The 16,804-nt window shown below is 37.7% G+C and overlaps 1 protein-coding gene across 1 annotated transcript; it reads right to left on the bottom strand.

The window, feature by feature from the left end:
• Positions 1-1,395: 1,395 nt before the first annotated feature.
• slc44a4 (solute carrier family 44 member 4) lies at positions 1,396-16,172 on the bottom strand. Its single transcript, XM_085346855.1, has 23 exons — positions 16,127-16,172; positions 12,478-12,526; positions 12,147-12,220; positions 9,690-9,768; positions 9,490-9,589; positions 9,267-9,395; positions 8,749-8,809; positions 8,479-8,599; positions 8,376-8,393; positions 7,806-7,889; positions 6,992-7,104; positions 6,718-6,840; positions 5,779-5,878; positions 5,485-5,577; positions 5,260-5,362; positions 4,583-4,842; positions 3,525-3,619; positions 3,291-3,394; positions 3,038-3,111; positions 2,806-2,876; positions 1,787-1,881; positions 1,612-1,696; positions 1,396-1,514 (listed from the first exon to the last, which is right to left on the bottom strand). The coding sequence occupies exons 1-23, from the start codon at positions 16,170-16,172 to the stop codon at positions 1,396-1,398; spliced, it is 2,196 nt and encodes a 731-aa protein (XP_085202981.1).
• Between the last annotated feature and the right edge of the window lie 632 nt (positions 16,173-16,804).

Genomic DNA, 16,804 nt, shown 5'->3' on the forward strand with positions numbered 1-16,804 from the left:
GCCTCAAAGAATAAACAAAACTTTCAGGGACTTTTATTCAGACTGGAAAATTAAATATTCATAAAATATATTTAATGAAAATAATTGAGGAATAAAATAATTCTAGGTAAAACTATGTAAAAATAGAGATTTCAGTGCTACCATTCAGTAGCTGAAACATCAAATGACACATATGCTTTAAAAGCATTAATATTGGCTCATCTATGACAGCATGGTGGGAGTTTTTAAAAATCTTCAGTCTTCATTAATCCCATGCATACACCCATCTGGAACAACCCCGAAGCCTGACAAAACAATAACATGATAAACTTCCTAGATTGCAGTTGTAAAGGAATTAAAATGCTCCAAACATATATTTATTTAGAAATAGACTTCATTCCATCTGACAGATTAGAATTACAATAAGGGATTAATGTGAATACATTTTTAGACCATCATCAAATTAATTCTACAGTGAAAAAAGAAATTTAAGCCTAATCAGGTCAAATTATAAACACTATCAATTGTGGTGCTATCCATAATCTCAAAACCCCCAAACTACTGACTACAATATACAAGGCACTCTCCAAAATCAGATCAGTGAATAAATCAATATCTCTTCCTATTGTGAAATGGGGCAGATTTATCGGTCAGCTTTAAACTGACTAGAAACCCCAATCTACAATTCATGCAGTACAATCCTGCAGAGTGCACTATACAAGGCCAATGTGAGATGGGTTTTACCCAAAAATCCTAATGAAGTTCTAATAAAATAGGACTATCATGTGGACCATATAGCGAATACCGTAATATTTTACTTGTGAAAGTAAAAAAGGTGATTCTGGTAGTAAATATGAAACTGAACTCAGAGGTAGGAAAAAATGGCTCTAAAACGATGAGAATCCACACAGAAGCTGCTGGAGGCAGATGTTCATATTTACAACTTTATTCTTTTACAATTAATTAACAATATTGTGAACATAAAAATGTATAAAAACTTTACAAATCTCAAAATATATACCGGTAAGAGCATTTTTAGAAATTAGCTTAAATGTTTCTCTAGAATTCAAGTTGTACATTGAGTCTTAACTTTCAACTGACATTCAAAACTGTAACAACCAATCAACCAGCAGGAGGATTAAATGCTGGAAAAGTGCTTATGAAAAACAAATTAACAGATGAATAGATTTGCATTACTTGGAATCTCTCGGTCCTTTTATATGTACAGTCATTAATACTAAATATAAATGTTAAAACAAAAAGCAAGCTATTAAAAAGTGCTAAATTGCAGAGTAATTTTGTTAAACCTAGCTAATGATATCTAAAAGTGAAGAGATACAAAGAAAGACATCCTGAATGTGTGTGACAGTTTTGTGTGGTTTCATATACATATGCAGAAAACCCCAACAAATATCTTCAGTCCTTAGCTTTCTGCTTTTTTTGAATCTTGTTGGATTTATTGAGGATTTTCATGAGGCCTTTAGACATGAAGTACGGCCTCTCTGCAGATCCATCATTACGCTCCAGATCTTCCACTGTGGGTGAGACAGGAAGACGAGTGTGAGCAATGCGCTGCTCGCTTATGTGGAAATAATGTGATAAAACATTATTCAGTAAACTGTATTTACTCACAGAAGCAGAGGAAGAGTGTGTCCACACACATGTTATACACGCTGAAAAATCCGTGTGCTATGAGGTAGCTACCCAACGCCACCGTCTACAGGAACAAAGGAAAAAAATAAATCAACGACAAATCCCTGAAAAATGGAAACAAGGACAACTATCCTAAAAAAAGAGATTAGCTCACAATTATTGGCATCCAGTAGTAGTTGAGGTTCTCGGAACGGAAGCTGGAGCCCGGCAGCTTAATTCGTCCAGAGAAGAAAAAGAAGGACAAAACACCTGGAAAGGAGATTCAGACTTCAGAACCTATTCTTTCGGACAAACTGAGATATTAGAGTTTAATCAGCAGTGACCAAATGCTGCTGAGATGCTTTCATCATTTTCAGGGTTTCTTTTGTACTTTCTAATTTAGCATTTATCACTTTTTTTAATGATTGAATGTAAACTATTGCAGCTTTGTATATATTTTAGTTGTACTTTTTCTTTTTCTTTAAATTGATTGTTTGAACTTCCTGTGTTTTAGCACTCCCCTTAAAGCACTAATTGTTTTAACATGCAGCTACAAACAACTGAAACAGATTCTGTTTGGCAGGAACTCAACTAGAAACTGAACTTTTCCAGTTTCCACTTATTTAACTTCAAAGTTCAATCATACTCCAATGAGAGATTACTGGTGATTTAAATGAGAGTGTCTCAGAGTCAGTCACAGTGATCAACCCACAGGCCGTTCCCGTCTCACCCTGGGTGCACATCGTGTGCGTGTCTGTGACATTTCGTCCCTGGCAGCTTCCAAACACACTGGCAGTGTTTCTGCCTTGTGCACTCTTTACCAGCTCTATGCACAGCATGGCTGATTTGTTTTTTAATCTCATAAATTTGCCTCTCCACCATGTTTGCGGATGTAGCTTGCAGCTGTTTTGAGTTTTCTCTGATGCTTCCACTACACTCACCAGCACACAGCACAAAGACCATTTATCAACTTGTTGACAATTGTAACAGCTTAAAAGGCAGACGAGTTTGGACCAGGCCAGACTCGTCTAGTTCCTTTATAAATATAAATTGGAACATCTCCCCAACAGATTAAAAATCAATCTACAAATTTAATTGAAAATATTCTATAATAACATAAAACCTGCTACAGAGTATTTTTACAAAAAACCCCCACAGTGACAGATTTGCTAGATGAATCGATGTCATCCTTACCTACACCTCCAACCACCATCAGCTTCCCAAAGAATAGCAGCAGGTCTGTGACTTTATCGAGCACCACAACCCTGAGAGCACAAGCAGGGCAGGACGGAGAAACACGACACTAAATCACTCAGTCTCTCAAACATGTGCAAATACATTCATGTTCTGTACAAGCATTACAGGAACTGTAAGCATGAAGTACTAAGCACAGACCCTTTACTGTGGAAATAACTACAACACAAACCTTATCACATTTCTCATGAGCAGCTGAAAAGCATTTTTGGCTGAGACACAGAAGTTTTTCCCATAAATGGCAATCTGACAAAACAAACAAACAAACAAACAAACAAAAAAAAAAACAGAGTGATTTTCAGACTCCAGTGAAATACTGGATAAATTATGTAAAGATAGTAAAACAAATTTTATCATGTTTAGAGTAGAAAAAGAAACGCTTATAGTTAATATCAAAGGCTGTTTTTCACATGATGTCCTCTCACCATGATGTAAGCGTTCCTGTTGATGAACTTTATGAACTTCTCCAGACACCACAAGCAGCACTTCAGGCAGCACAATATAAAACGCACACAACTGTTCTGCGACCCTGGAGACGACAAGTCAGGGAAAATTCTTAGTGTCTTAGTATATAAACATCTTTGACCACCCAGTTATTTCAAAATATACTTTTACTCGTATCCTGTGGCAGTGACATCTGAGAATATTATCACTCTTACCTCTTGTTTTCTGGTCAATGTACTCCAGGATCAACCTCATGATCTGAACCAGGGTCAGGATCAAAGCACCAAATGCCAAAGAGCCCAAATGGTACCTTGAAAAATCATTACATGTTGTATTCTTAGCCAGTTTAAAAGATATATGTAGATTCCAGGTGTAAAAACTAAACTAATACTGAATGCCTAAAACTGGCAACGACAATTAAACAGACACTTCTGTTTTTACAAAGACATATGTGAAAATCTTCTTTAGCTCCTTCGCTCTGTGGTAAGATTTTAGGTCCAGTTGTTAGTTTCGTAAATACAACATCAAGTCCATTTTGTAAATTGGGATCATTTTTAGAATCTGGAAGGAGTATTACTTAGGATATGGCCAATGGTTAGCAATGAATGGGGTGTCCCTCAGTTTCTCAGTCTGATCAGCCTCATGACATCTGGTTTCAAAACACTAAGATTACAGCGCTCAAGTCAAGGCTTCAAAACAGGACATGAAAAATCAGTGGCTGGCATTATGTTGGCATGTCCATCTTTTATACTGACATGTGTCTACTGGCTACTGAATGCAACGTGCTGAAGAATGAATGATGAAATAGCAGCATTGATAATGTAGTTCTTTTTTTTAAGAAGAACAAAACTTATGTGGGACATCATGTCAGGAAATATTAGATTAGCTGTGTACAGCAGACAATTTACAAATCAAAGTTAAAATAAAAAATAGAGATGTGGCTGGTTTAATTGCTGCGGTCGGCCTGTACTAAGAATCACCCTCTACTTGAAGACTTTGACTTCTAGGTAAAAACGTTTGACTAGTTACAGAACATAAAACAAAGTTACGTTCACAGTCATCCGCGGCAGCTTAATGGAAAAATAATCCACGTTTCTAATATTTCTTCAGCCCCCCCAATTATAAATTATGAAAATATTAGGCTTTGTGTGCGTTATCCTCTGAAACATACTGTAATCATATAAAAAGAATTGGGTCTCAAAATGGCACCTCTGGGTCATTTACTCTTTACTCATTCATTGTTGCAGGATGTGGTAGTTGCTCATTAACCTACCTGAGTGAGCGTATAAAACCTCCAAAGAGAGGGAACATGGGGATGTCAGACGGTTTTTCGAAAGCCCAGTAGTAGGAGGCGAAAGCTCCAGCCAGCGTGCACTGTCCAAGAGCAATGACAAAGTTGACACACCAGAGAAAAGCCACCACGTTGTAGATGTGCAGGTACTGGAGGTTCTTCCGGAAGGTGTCCGTGCTATTGTAGTTGATGAAGATGCAGCTGGCTGAGGGGCAGTTTGGGTAATCCGATGAGGTGAAGTTCTGCGAGGAGAACAAGAAAGTAGCACAACCATATGAAATGGTTGTGCATGTATTTGCCAAAAAGCTACCAAAAACAAACAAACAGTAAACCAATTATTAACCAATTAAACAATCGTTTTAAATCCTCTTTAATCCTGAATGACAAGACTATCAATCATCATATCACAACACTTTGCTCCAAGACCGTGAGGTAAAACTTCAGCTATCAGGTCCCTTTGCTATGGAGCCAGGTCCCAGTTTGAATTCACAAAACATCCCTCTCTATTTTTAAGATAAAAAAAAATCAAAACTTTCAGCCTTATTATGAAGATTATAGTTAGGGCTGGATCAGGTGACCCTGAATTGAATTACAGTTAATTATCTCCTAGACAAGTCAAGGAAAAAAATGTTTTGAAAATTTATCCCCAGTAGGCTCACCAGAGGGTCACAGTTCTTGGTGCCATCGATACTACTACAGTCGTTCATGGTGGAGTTCAGAGCCACCACTTTGTAGGTGGGACTTCCTGAAGTAGCCAAATATCTGCATCCATTTGTTTAAGAAAAGAACTGAAAGCGTTTATCAAATATCATCTATATATTACAGACCATAGTGTAGCCTGAGAATAACATGTACACACATGCAAACATAACAATAATGGATACAAAGCAGTAGCTCCCCAGTAAGCCACACACACCACCAGGAGAACAAAGGTGACCACAGGGTACAGCAGAGTGGACATCATGTAGCTGATAGCTCTGCAGAATATCAACACACATCATGAGGTCATGCCAAGGTTGTGTGACATTTTCACAATAAGATAAAAAACGCACTGTTACTTTTATTGTGATAAGTAAAACTAATAGAGTCCCTTTTAAGATTAAGAATTGAATTATTCACATCACATTTGTTAAAAGCGAGCCAGTCCTGTGGATGATTTTTCGTTTTTTTTAACCTACTTGCTGGACTCCTGGATGAGGGCGATGGCAATGAGGATTCTTGTGCGTAAGAAGATGAGGGTCAGCAGAAGGATCCCCTCAACTATGCATAAAATTATCACTGAGGAGCAGAATAACGAGAGTCACAAAAAAGAACAAGCCCACACCCAACTGCTACACACCACAATCATACACACAGATATTAGCCCACATGTGTTCTCCCTGTTACTTTACTTGTAATGTACTTTATTTGTTCTGATCTTTTAACATGCCTAGCTTTGAACTTTTATATACCCATGTACCTTACTCATGTATGTGTATGTGTGTATACTTGTTTTGTATATTTTACTGTGTGTAACTACTGCCGAATAAACTGTGGCCTTTGGCCCAGACACACAAAAGAATTCATCTTTTAACAATCAACATTAAGCTACCAATGCTTAATGTGTCAGTGTAAAACAAAGAAAACTATAACCCCCAAACTAAAGGATATTTGTGTTACTGAATCTGTTTTACAATGTCATTATTCAAGAGGTGCTGTAAACATGACATGCAATTCCTGCAAGCCAACAGTGGTTTTATTGCATTTATTTTTAGATATACTGATTTCAGTACACACATAATGTGCCAATAATGTCCTTGTTTATTTAGATTTTATACCTCTCTTTTCCTCTGTACTCTTACTTGTAAAATACCACAGAATAGCTGCTGTGCATAAACTGTCAAAAAGGCCATATAAAGAAAAGCACTTTCTTTCTAGTGTAAATGCATAATTTCCAGTTCTAGATTAATTTATTTACTTTTATATCCAACACTTGACCCAATTAGCTTATTAATGCACCCACAGCTTGCTCGCTCTCAACCTCTGAGAACATTACAAAGACGAGACAGAGAAATATTTGGTGACATTTGAACAGCACAGCAAAGGTTAGAACTAAATAGCATTTTAATGACACTCACAGAATGCCAGCCAAGTCTCTTGGACTTCTAGATAACTCTGGAAATTTGTGGTGAATCCAATTGTAGTGATGGTAGCAGAGTTTTGTTTGTAGTTTATATATTCCCAGGCGCAGTGCCATATTCCTGAAAAAAGAAAAAAAAAGAAAAAAATTGTTTTGTTTTTTTTAACTTCACTTTGTATTTCAACAAATAAAATAACTAGGTCCTCTTTATATCCAGACATCACTGCACCTCTGTGTGCCTGATTTAAAAACTATTCCAGGTGTGTATTTACCATAAGCTCCAGCAGCCAACACTCCAATGATGAGGACCCACACCATGACTGGAGCGGTAAACCTCAACAGCAACAGGAACAACAGACTGACAAGCATGGCTATCACCAAACCACTGAGACAGTACAAGTGGACAGGATGGAGGGACAGTTAGGACATTTATAAGAAATTAAAGCAACGATTTTAAGGTAAAAAGAAAGCCGTGAGAAAGATGTAAACTATATTAAGAACACATATCCAACTTAATGTAATCTCATACAAAGCCTCTGCCACAACTTCTACTGGTACCATTTACTTTTTTGCTGACACTGTCAATAAGGTAATATTTCATATTTGCTCCTGAAGCAATTGTGAGGGCAGTAGTGTATTTGCAATACACTGAAATCATTAACCTACATGACAAAAAGAAAATGCATAGATTATGTAAAAGCAGAATTCATGTCATGTTTCTAATTGAATTACACTGTGCAGGTGTTCCCCGTGAAGAGGATGTAAGTGTATGCTGATAACCACATGCTTTAAACAATAACTTGGTACCTTTTTGATAGCAAACAGATCATCTGAACTCACTGACAAGTATATTAATATACAGTAATCATTTATTTTTATATTAAAAATAATAATTGAAAGTGATTGTATTCTGTTAGTTTTCTTATTAAGACAGAGCACCTGATACAGCATTTTAGATATTAAGTTGACACTACTACTTTGTGTTAAGGCTTATTCGATATCATCAAAACTTCATTACAAAATCTGACTTCTATCTGTACATCAGCAGGTGGCAGTGTGCAATGCTGGTTCAGCAGGGAAACTCACAGGATGATCCACGGCCATGACGATGCAAAATCTGCAAAGATTCGGGTGGCGATGTCCTTAGCGTTAAAGCTGTTGATAATGCCCCTAACGAAGACAAAACAGGACAAGATGTGATGGTGGCACCTTTGCTTTTAAATAGTAAAAAGTCATCATCAGATAAAACAAATACTACAAATGAAAAAAAAAAAAAAAAAAAAAAAAAAAAAAACACAAAAAAAAAAACAACGAACAACAGCATTTAAAACCCATTTCTAAAAGTGGTACGGGGGTAATTAAAAGGTGCGTAAAAAGATCATCATGCAGCCAACAGTGACCATTTTTATATAATTATGTTCTACATGTCTAATGTGACACTAATAAAGCTGGGAAGTCATAGAAACCAGAAATAACCCAAGATATTCAGCATAGGCAGACAGAGAGTGTAAGACAACTACTCATTAATGCTTTAGGGCTGCAAATCCCAAGACAGTGTGTCACATGAAATCTAAGGCCGCTGTGTATAAGTGAGTTAAACGCAGCAACAAGAGCAACTAGAACTAGCTGCTACGCTACGGCTCAACAGAGACTCACAAAACCACCAACCCTGTGCTGTTGATAAGGAGGAAAAAGACACAAGATTATTAAAGTCTGTGGGTTCATTTAGATTCATAGTCATCTTGATAATGTCTATTACCCAGTGCCATTTTTGATGAGGGCAACAGTGTCATTCACTGAGGCAGGCAAGCCTGGAACATTCGCAAAGTATAAAGGTATGTTCCCCAAGGCTGTGATATCAGGAAAACATCTCCCCAGCACTAACCACACAGAACAAAAAGGGAAAATAAAATTAACCATAAATATGGAGTTAGAATGTTTTTTAGATCTCTATACACAAGGTACTGTACTGTGTATTGAACATACAAGGAAATTTAAATGAAAGCAGTAATGTGAATTTGTTACTGACCAGGGGTTGTAGGTATGAGCATGAAAGGACACCGCTCCTTTTGTACAATCTCACTAACACTCTGAAAAACATGTTTAACAATCAAGTTTTGGCCAAAAATAAATACTGCATACATAGAATACATAAAAATAGAGACAGCCACCAGTGCTAGCCCTGCCTCCTAGACTGCAGCTATGGCATAAATCTGAAACCTCTACGCAACATCTTCTATGAGTTAATGCAAGTTATTTTAAGATTTTCTGACAGTGACTTTGAGGTCAAGGTCACCGAGATTTGAACTCGTCCAAGATTTTTAATAGATCTGATTTCCTAGGATATTGTACAAAAAACATGACCTCTGACCTTGACTTTAAGCATCGAGGTCACTAATATTCAAACTTTACTGAGATTTGAAAATCAAATTGAAAGTCTCAAGTTTCCCTGTTCTCGAGTTATGATCTTCACAAAGTTGGCTGTTCACGCCGCCAGCCCAGTAGCGTGACAAGAATACTTTCTTTTAAACACCGTTTGTAGCTTACCAAGTTAGAATTGTTGAGGTTAAGAGATGGCACGCAGTAATTTGGATTGAAAACGTTTGCAGGTTTTTCACCAAGGTACGACTCTATCTTCACGGCCCAGAAGTCAGAGGGACATTCTTTCACACACACCTATGGGTAATGAAAAAATAGGAATATTTATGCAGCACAGAGAGGAAAGTAAAGAGTTTGAACAGGAACAGCAAACTGCAGCAGCTGTGTGTACCTGCGTGGTTGGACACTGGAAACCATTGAGAACACTTGCCATCACATTGACAGACGTTGCACATTTGAGAATGTCAAAGTAAAGCAAGTTGGGTCGGTCTCTGAAAGACATGAATAAAGTTTTTATTTCATATTATATTATTAAGTGTGTATATATTTTCTATATTTAAATAAAATGACTCTAAACAATGGTTAAATTACTTATTTGGCCCAACTCCACAGAACCAGCCAGTTGAGTTTCTTGCGTAAAGAATATCTCTTGGATCTCCATAGATCCAAGCTGACAGAGGGGAGAAAAAAAAAGCACAAATTAATACTCAGAAAGAAACTAAAAGCCAATCGTGTAAATGTTTGACCCAATCCATCTTGTTCAATGTGTTGCTTGCAGATTTCTCCCACTATAAATCCACCCTTGTGTGCAGTGCTTTTAATAATCTCAATGGAGGAAATAGATTTGGGAAATACTAGCCATTGAACACACAAATAAGGTCACTTCATGACCCATCAGGCCGCTGTGTTTGCTCTAGATAACAGATGGCCCTGAGTGTTGGAATGAGTTTGATGACAGAGCAATAAAAAGCTGCTGACTGGAACTATATGAAAAACATAGCTGTTCATAGTAACAATAGAAACTAAACAACTGAAAGAAACAACAAGTGTAATCCTTTACATCATGTAATCTACTTGGCATTTATAAATCAAGAGCTGTAAATCTCTGCCATTAAATGAATCTTCTGGTTTGACAAGAGGGAAAAATAGTTAACACAAATTGGTCTAAATGCAACAAAATTCATGAACGATGAATGATTCTAAAAACCAGTAGTTTCTGTGAAGTCAGAAAGTTAACTAGTGACTTGATGGGTTACATATTGTTATAGCCTGCTGTATAGAGGCAGGCTTGCTCTTCCACCCTACCTAGTTCTTTATATCAACTACATAGTAGCTTCATACGAAAAACACGGACACATGACTAATTAGACCTTAGAGGGGTTTACCTCTGACAAACATCTGGCAGACAGTCTTAACAGTTTTTACCTTCGTTTTGAGAACTTTGACTGTTCTAGGCAGACCAGCACACTGAGGGAAAAGACTATCACTCCCCCATCAATTTGTATTGATGAGAGGGGGGTAGCTAATCTTTTTAGAAACACTAAAAGCAAGAGTCCTGGACCTGACAACATCTGTGGACAGGTACTGAGAACTTGTGCTGATCAGCTGAGTGGGATTTTTCACCATATCTTCTCACTTTCTTCAGAGCTACAGACAGTACCTAAGATTTGGAAACATGCCATCATTGTTCCTGTTGCTAAGGGCAGTTCTCCTAAGGTACTGAATGATTTTAGGCCTGTGGCTCTGACTTCTTTAGTGATGAAGTTATTTGAGAAGATAATTAAGATGGAGATTTTAATGCATGTTGAACACCATCTTGACCCCTTCCAGTTCGTCTATAGAGCAGGGAGAGGTGTGGAGGATGCTGCTGTCACACTCCTGCATCTCTTGTATAAGCATCTTGAGGCCCCCCACACCCATGCAAGATTATTATTTGCTGACTTTTCATCAGCATTCAATACAATTCAACCCTTCTTACTTGCTGACAGGCTTTACAATTATTTCAAGCTTGACACTAGTCTGGTCGGCTGGGTGACAGACTTTCTGACTAATAGGTCACAATGCGTGAGGGTGAATCATGTATTTTCTGATGTGCTCTCCTCCTCTACTGGATCACCCCAGGGTTGCTGCCTCTCTCCCCTACTGTTCATTCTGTACACGAATGAGTGTCGCAGCAATTTCACGAACAGACATATCCTGAAGTTTGCTGACGACACAGTGATCGTCAGTCTTCTAGTGGGGGACGAGTCAGGCCATGGACAGGTTGTAGATGATTTTGTGAATTGGTGTGATGAGTCCTTCCTTTCACTTAACGTGTCAAAAACTAAAGACATGATTATTGATTTTAGGAAGTCCTCTTATAGCTCATCACCCACTATCATTAAATCTGCCGATATTGGGATCGTTGAGAGTTATAAATATCTAGGTGTGGTACTTGACCATAAACTGTGTTTTGAATCTCATGCTGATGCCACTACTAAAAAAAATGTTCAACAAAGACTGTTCTTTTTAAGGAAAATGAGATCATTTAATGTCTCATCTGAGATGTTGTCTTTGTTTTATAGAAGTTGTGTTCGAATCTGTGATGTCTTTTTGTATCGCTGCCTGGTTTGGTAACCTGACGGTGAAGAATAAGAATCGGTTGGGACTTCTGGTAAAAACTGCTAGCAAAATTTCAGGGCGCTGGCAAGATGGACTTTTGGCCATTTACAATAGAAATGTGCTTAGAAAGGCTCATTCTATTATGAGTTGTTTGAACCATCCACTTCACAGTGAGTTTGAGTTGTTGCCTTCCGACCGCCGTTTTAGAGTACCTGTGAGGAAGACTAAAAGACTCCAGGTCTCTTTTATCCCCACTGCATCTTGTCTCCTCAATGGCAAATAACTGTCCTAGGACTTTCTTTCACTATTATTGTCATTATTATTTTATAGTATTTATAGTATTTTATAGTATATAGCAGCAATGAGTATGAAGTGAAAAACATGAGGACATATGAAAACACAGTTGGGCACATAATGCCTGTGCTGGCAGGGTTGGGTTTCTCTTACCTAAAACTCCAACTACTATGTAGCCAATGATGACCAGCAGGAAGAGAATACAGCAGATTATATCTGTACACCCTCTGTGTAAAAAAAAGAAAAAAAAGAAAAGAAAAAGAAAGTGAGATAGTATTAAGTAAAGTGAACAGGGTAAGCTTTGCATGGGTTTTTGATTTTGTTAAATGTGTCTTCATTAAATGTGATAAATGTGTCTTCCTAGGCCAAAAGAAAACACACACACACACACACTACACCAGGAACCACACAGCTGGACAGAGGACAGGGGGGTTAAAATGTAAGAATTTCACCACCTATCCAGTGAGCTTTGAGTCAGACTTACCTATTCTTTACAGGTCCTTTGAAATTATGGTCAAACTGCGCTGGTTGTCCTGGGAAAGGCAAATATTCGCCATTAATCAACAACTTCCTTATTTGTGAACAGATGATCAAGGACACATTAGCAGTTTCTTACACATTTTTGAACTGCTGATTTAATGTATAACTGTGCAACAATGGACAAGTTGCAGTTATTAAAACAGGCCTTTTTGGATAAAGACATTTTGACCATTGCCATCTTTCAACCTGGTTATACTGGAGTTTTATTTAGCCAGTTCCTGAAATATTTCTTATAGTTAGATTTGTTTAACTTTAAAAAACAGGCACCCTCTGTTTAAAGTTAATGAATTACTTCTAAGTGAATAAGGAAAACTTTCAGGGACTTGCATTCATATTTTATGGGCTGATTGTTCATAGAGGTGTTGCTGTATAATCACTATGACAGGAATTGAATTACTAAGAAGAAATATGTCATTGTTGTTTCCTGGAACAGAGAGAGGGACAGTTAGCAGGAACCAACAATGAATACAGTGGACTTACAAATCAAGCGGGTCTGAATATAAAATAAAATTTAAAAGTCGTCTCACTGAGTAATTTGAATAGAGCTGAAAGGACAGTGTGTCAACATTGCACATAGTCCCTCAGGCTTTCCGAGAAGGATGCAAATATTACAACAGGATGTATGAACTTCAGGGCCAATCATGTGATTCAAAGCTGGCAATAAGTGGCCATAACAAAAAGCTAAATGTACATTATAGTGTAATCCTTCAAAACAGGAAGGGCTAATAAAATGCCAATTACTGCAACACATAAGATCAGAAAGTTTTTCATCTCAGTATTGTTCAGTCATTGAAATATCAGGTGTGTCAAACAAACAATTCATTGAAAAGACTACACTAACGTCCTCCAAATCTCCACTCGAGAAATACTTAGAGAAACGTCAGAGATACAAAATGCTGACAACACAGACAGCTTTTCACTGGTTTGTTTTTCCGTGAGTGTCAGATTTCATCTGCTAGGACGCTGTTGTGTGTTTAGAGTAAATGACAGTCTGCACCTTTAGATGACACACCTCATAAAAAACTGATGCAAAGCCTTAAACCTTTAAACTTTGAACCTCATACAGGCTGGTATTTTACAGCTTGAGTTTGAAAAAATTACAAAGGACCATGAATACGAAAGTTATCGCATGACCCTGTCTTAAGATGAATGAGGCAGATGACAGAACAGACCCAGTCCTTTAAACCCACAGCAATGCAACCAGTTAAAGCAATGACTTAACATAGAAGTGGCACAAGGAGACTCTGACACAAAGAAAAACATAGATGTTGCCTAAATTCTTCGGTTTGTCTGTAAAAAGAAATTATGGCTTGGTTAATTGTAGCCGGCAGAGACGGATTTACAACGGGGGTGTTTTTGGGTTTTTTAAATATTCAAATGTTATGCGACTCCTGGATATCTTGTGATTAAACATTCCAATGGCTACAATAACCAGAGAAAGGTTTTCTTATTAGAACATCAATTTGAAAAAAATAATGAAAAAGAAAGAAGAAGCTTATTCTCCCACAAAAGAACATGGCTGCAGGATTTAAGTTTGCAAAGTTGTATGTGAACAAATCACAAGAGTTCTAGGACAGTGTCCTTCAGACAGACACAACCATGTCAGCACAAACACCCCATACCAACTGTGTAAAGTCAACCATGAACAAGAGCCAGTTTAGCTCACTGGGATGAGCAGGCGACCATATACTGTACAGCTTGGTTCGAATCCGACCTGTGGAATGAGAGTTGTCTTTGTCAGTGTAGCTACCCTTGGAAAAAATAGGAACCTATTCTAATGAGCATCTAACCATGTTTTTATTGATATATACTAGAGGTGTCAAAACCCATTATTAAGGGTACTGGGGAAATTGTCAAATGCCGTAGAGTGAAATGCCAAACCTGTCTGACAGGTTAAGCTTGGCTGTGTGTTGCTGTGTAATGTAACAGGACAATGATCCCAAGAACAGCAACAAATCTACAAACTCCAACTCACTATCAGACAGCTGACACCAAAATCATTTTATTTAACTCAGTCATTTTATAAATGTGTTAAGAATGTAAAATAAAGCCTATGTGCGATTCTCCTGTCTCCTACATTAGCTTTATTAACAGAGTTATGTTCTAACATTGGTTCACCTGTTGAACCAGGCAGGCTTAACAAGTTTTGCGGCCAATGATTTGCAATAAGGCACATCTTTCTCAACACTGTCTAAACTTTCTTAACCGAGACCAAAGTGCAACAGCTCCAAAAAAGGGAGCAAACAAATCTCTCACTAATGAATCAGGAAGTGTCCAAAGCCCTGAAAATGATTTCTACTTCCCTGTGAAGCCAATCAGAGCAACAAAGAATAGCTTTAAAGCTGAATCATCATTAGACCACTCATCTGAATTGACACACACACACACACACACACACACACACACACACACACACACACACACACTTTTAAGAAACAGAGGTTCAGCTGCCAGTGATGCTGTGGTCACCTGGTTTTTACATCTTATATGGAAGGACATGAAATCCATCCATCCATCCATGTTTACCTCCAGGGAGGGTTTGTTTATTGTAGCCTTATCAAACCTGCCAGAGTGCCAACAGACTCATGACGTACTCCAACAGAGCAGACTCCGTTCCACAAGGTGAAGTGGCCAAAACGTTTTCATCAGCAGCAACAGAATTTGTCTTTTAAGAATCTAAGCATCTCCAGTTTTAGAGTTTGTGTGCAAACCACAATCACAAGCCACAAGGCCACAATCTGTTAACTAATGCAACACAGACTCCCTGCTTTTACACTATGCAGACCAATAGTGCTTATGTGTACATTCGCCCTAATATGAAACAATGTTAACTGATCATTATAGAAATAAACTGCACATATTTTCATGATAAAACGTTGATTTAGGCAACTTTCAAGCCTAAATAACTGAGGATTCTCATCAGGGAGAACAAACTGGTATTTAGATGAGAGATAACCAAGTATTTAGTTAGTTAGTATCTAATCCTTCGAACCCCAACACTACACAGTTAACACATTTGACCATAAGGCCATGCTCAACTGACACTGTGATTAAATCTAAGCATTACATTAATAATGGAAGAAATTTTAAAGGAAAGGATGCAATTATTTAAAACTATTTTAGCCTTCTTATTTCTCCCATTGGATACTGTCTTTTTTCTTAGAGTCAGGTTTCTGAGGTGTCCTGATTTGTCAGTAATAAAACTGTCACAACATTTTAAAACTAGGTTATCTGTAAAACAATAAAACAGTTTGATTAGACTAATATTGGCACACGGCCTACTGTTAAACAGGAAGATAATTAAGATATCACTGAACTTTAACGACCTAACAGTCATTTAAAAAAATCCACGTTAGAAACAGTGGGTTTATGCTAATAACCACTTCATTTAAAAAGAAAAAAAAAAAGAGTTAGAAACTTTAACTTAAAACTCTAAAAAGAAAATGGCGTGACACAAAAAATGAACACAGCTCTCACAAAGTATTTAACTCTAAACTCGTTCATTTCAGAGTTTTCTCAGCTGCCTTTGGAAATTTTTACTTTAACGCTGAAAGCAGATCCTCTGAGAACACCAACGGCCGACGTCAGCTCACCGTATTCGGAGTTCGGATTTTCCTCTTCTTGTGTTTCTTTAGCCATGTTCCGCCTGGACCTCCACCTGTTCCTCCTTACTCATAAAACGCAACTTCTTCTACACACTGCGAGCTTAAAACAAACAAGAAGCTAAAACCGACTTTTTCCGAGGGAGCTTCACCGCGTTAGCGCGGACATTGCAACTAATGACTGAAGAAATCTTTTTCTTCCTGGCAGCTGTAACCAGGGAATGACGCTGCACGCGCACCTGCTGAGGGATGCGCACCTGCGCGGTGGACCAAAGATTGTTTATTAACAAGAGGACTCGCTCTGCATAGTGTAATGGTAGAGGTCTATGGTAATACTTTGGCATGACTAAAATCAATACATAAAGAGAAATAATTCAGTTGAAGCTTTTCAAAAAATCTTATTTTTAGCCCTTTTTTAGCCTTGTCATTGCGTGTGTAGTCCTAGTAAAAATGTTTAGATTTGTTGGGTTTTTAAAATGCGTACAAGTGTTTCCTTCACTGAGCCAGAGCTGTGCTTTGTCTAATAAATAAATGACACTTGTGTGTGTGTGTGTCCTATTATCTTCCAGTGGGAGCTAGCATTTTTGTTAGGGGGCAGCAAAGGTCTGCAGCCATTGTGTTTACGTGTCTTGCCTCTTAGATTAACTGGTGATTTTAAATTGGACTTGT

Source organism: Diplotaxodon limnothrissa, linkage group LG22, assembly GCF_057381915.1.
Source record: "Diplotaxodon limnothrissa isolate DT_005_m linkage group LG22, D_limnothrissa_male_GT1.1, whole genome shotgun sequence".
NCBI lineage: Eukaryota > Metazoa > Chordata > Actinopteri > Cichliformes > Cichlidae > Diplotaxodon > Diplotaxodon limnothrissa.

Bases quoted from the DNA above. Each gene is read 5' to 3' on its own strand.
- slc44a4 (XM_085346855.1), bottom strand. From the start codon at position 16,172: ATGGCTAAAGAAACACAAGAAGAGGAAAATCCGAACTCCGAATACG. The intron at 1,882-2,805 runs GTAAGGATGACA...TCTCCTTTCCAG, and splicing joins GATGGTGGTTGGAGGTGTAG to GTGTTTTGTCCTTCTTTTTC. The intron at 1,697-1,786 runs GTGAGCTAATCT...TTGTTCCTGTAG, and splicing joins ACTACTGGATGCCAATAATT to ACGGTGGCGTTGGGTAGCTA.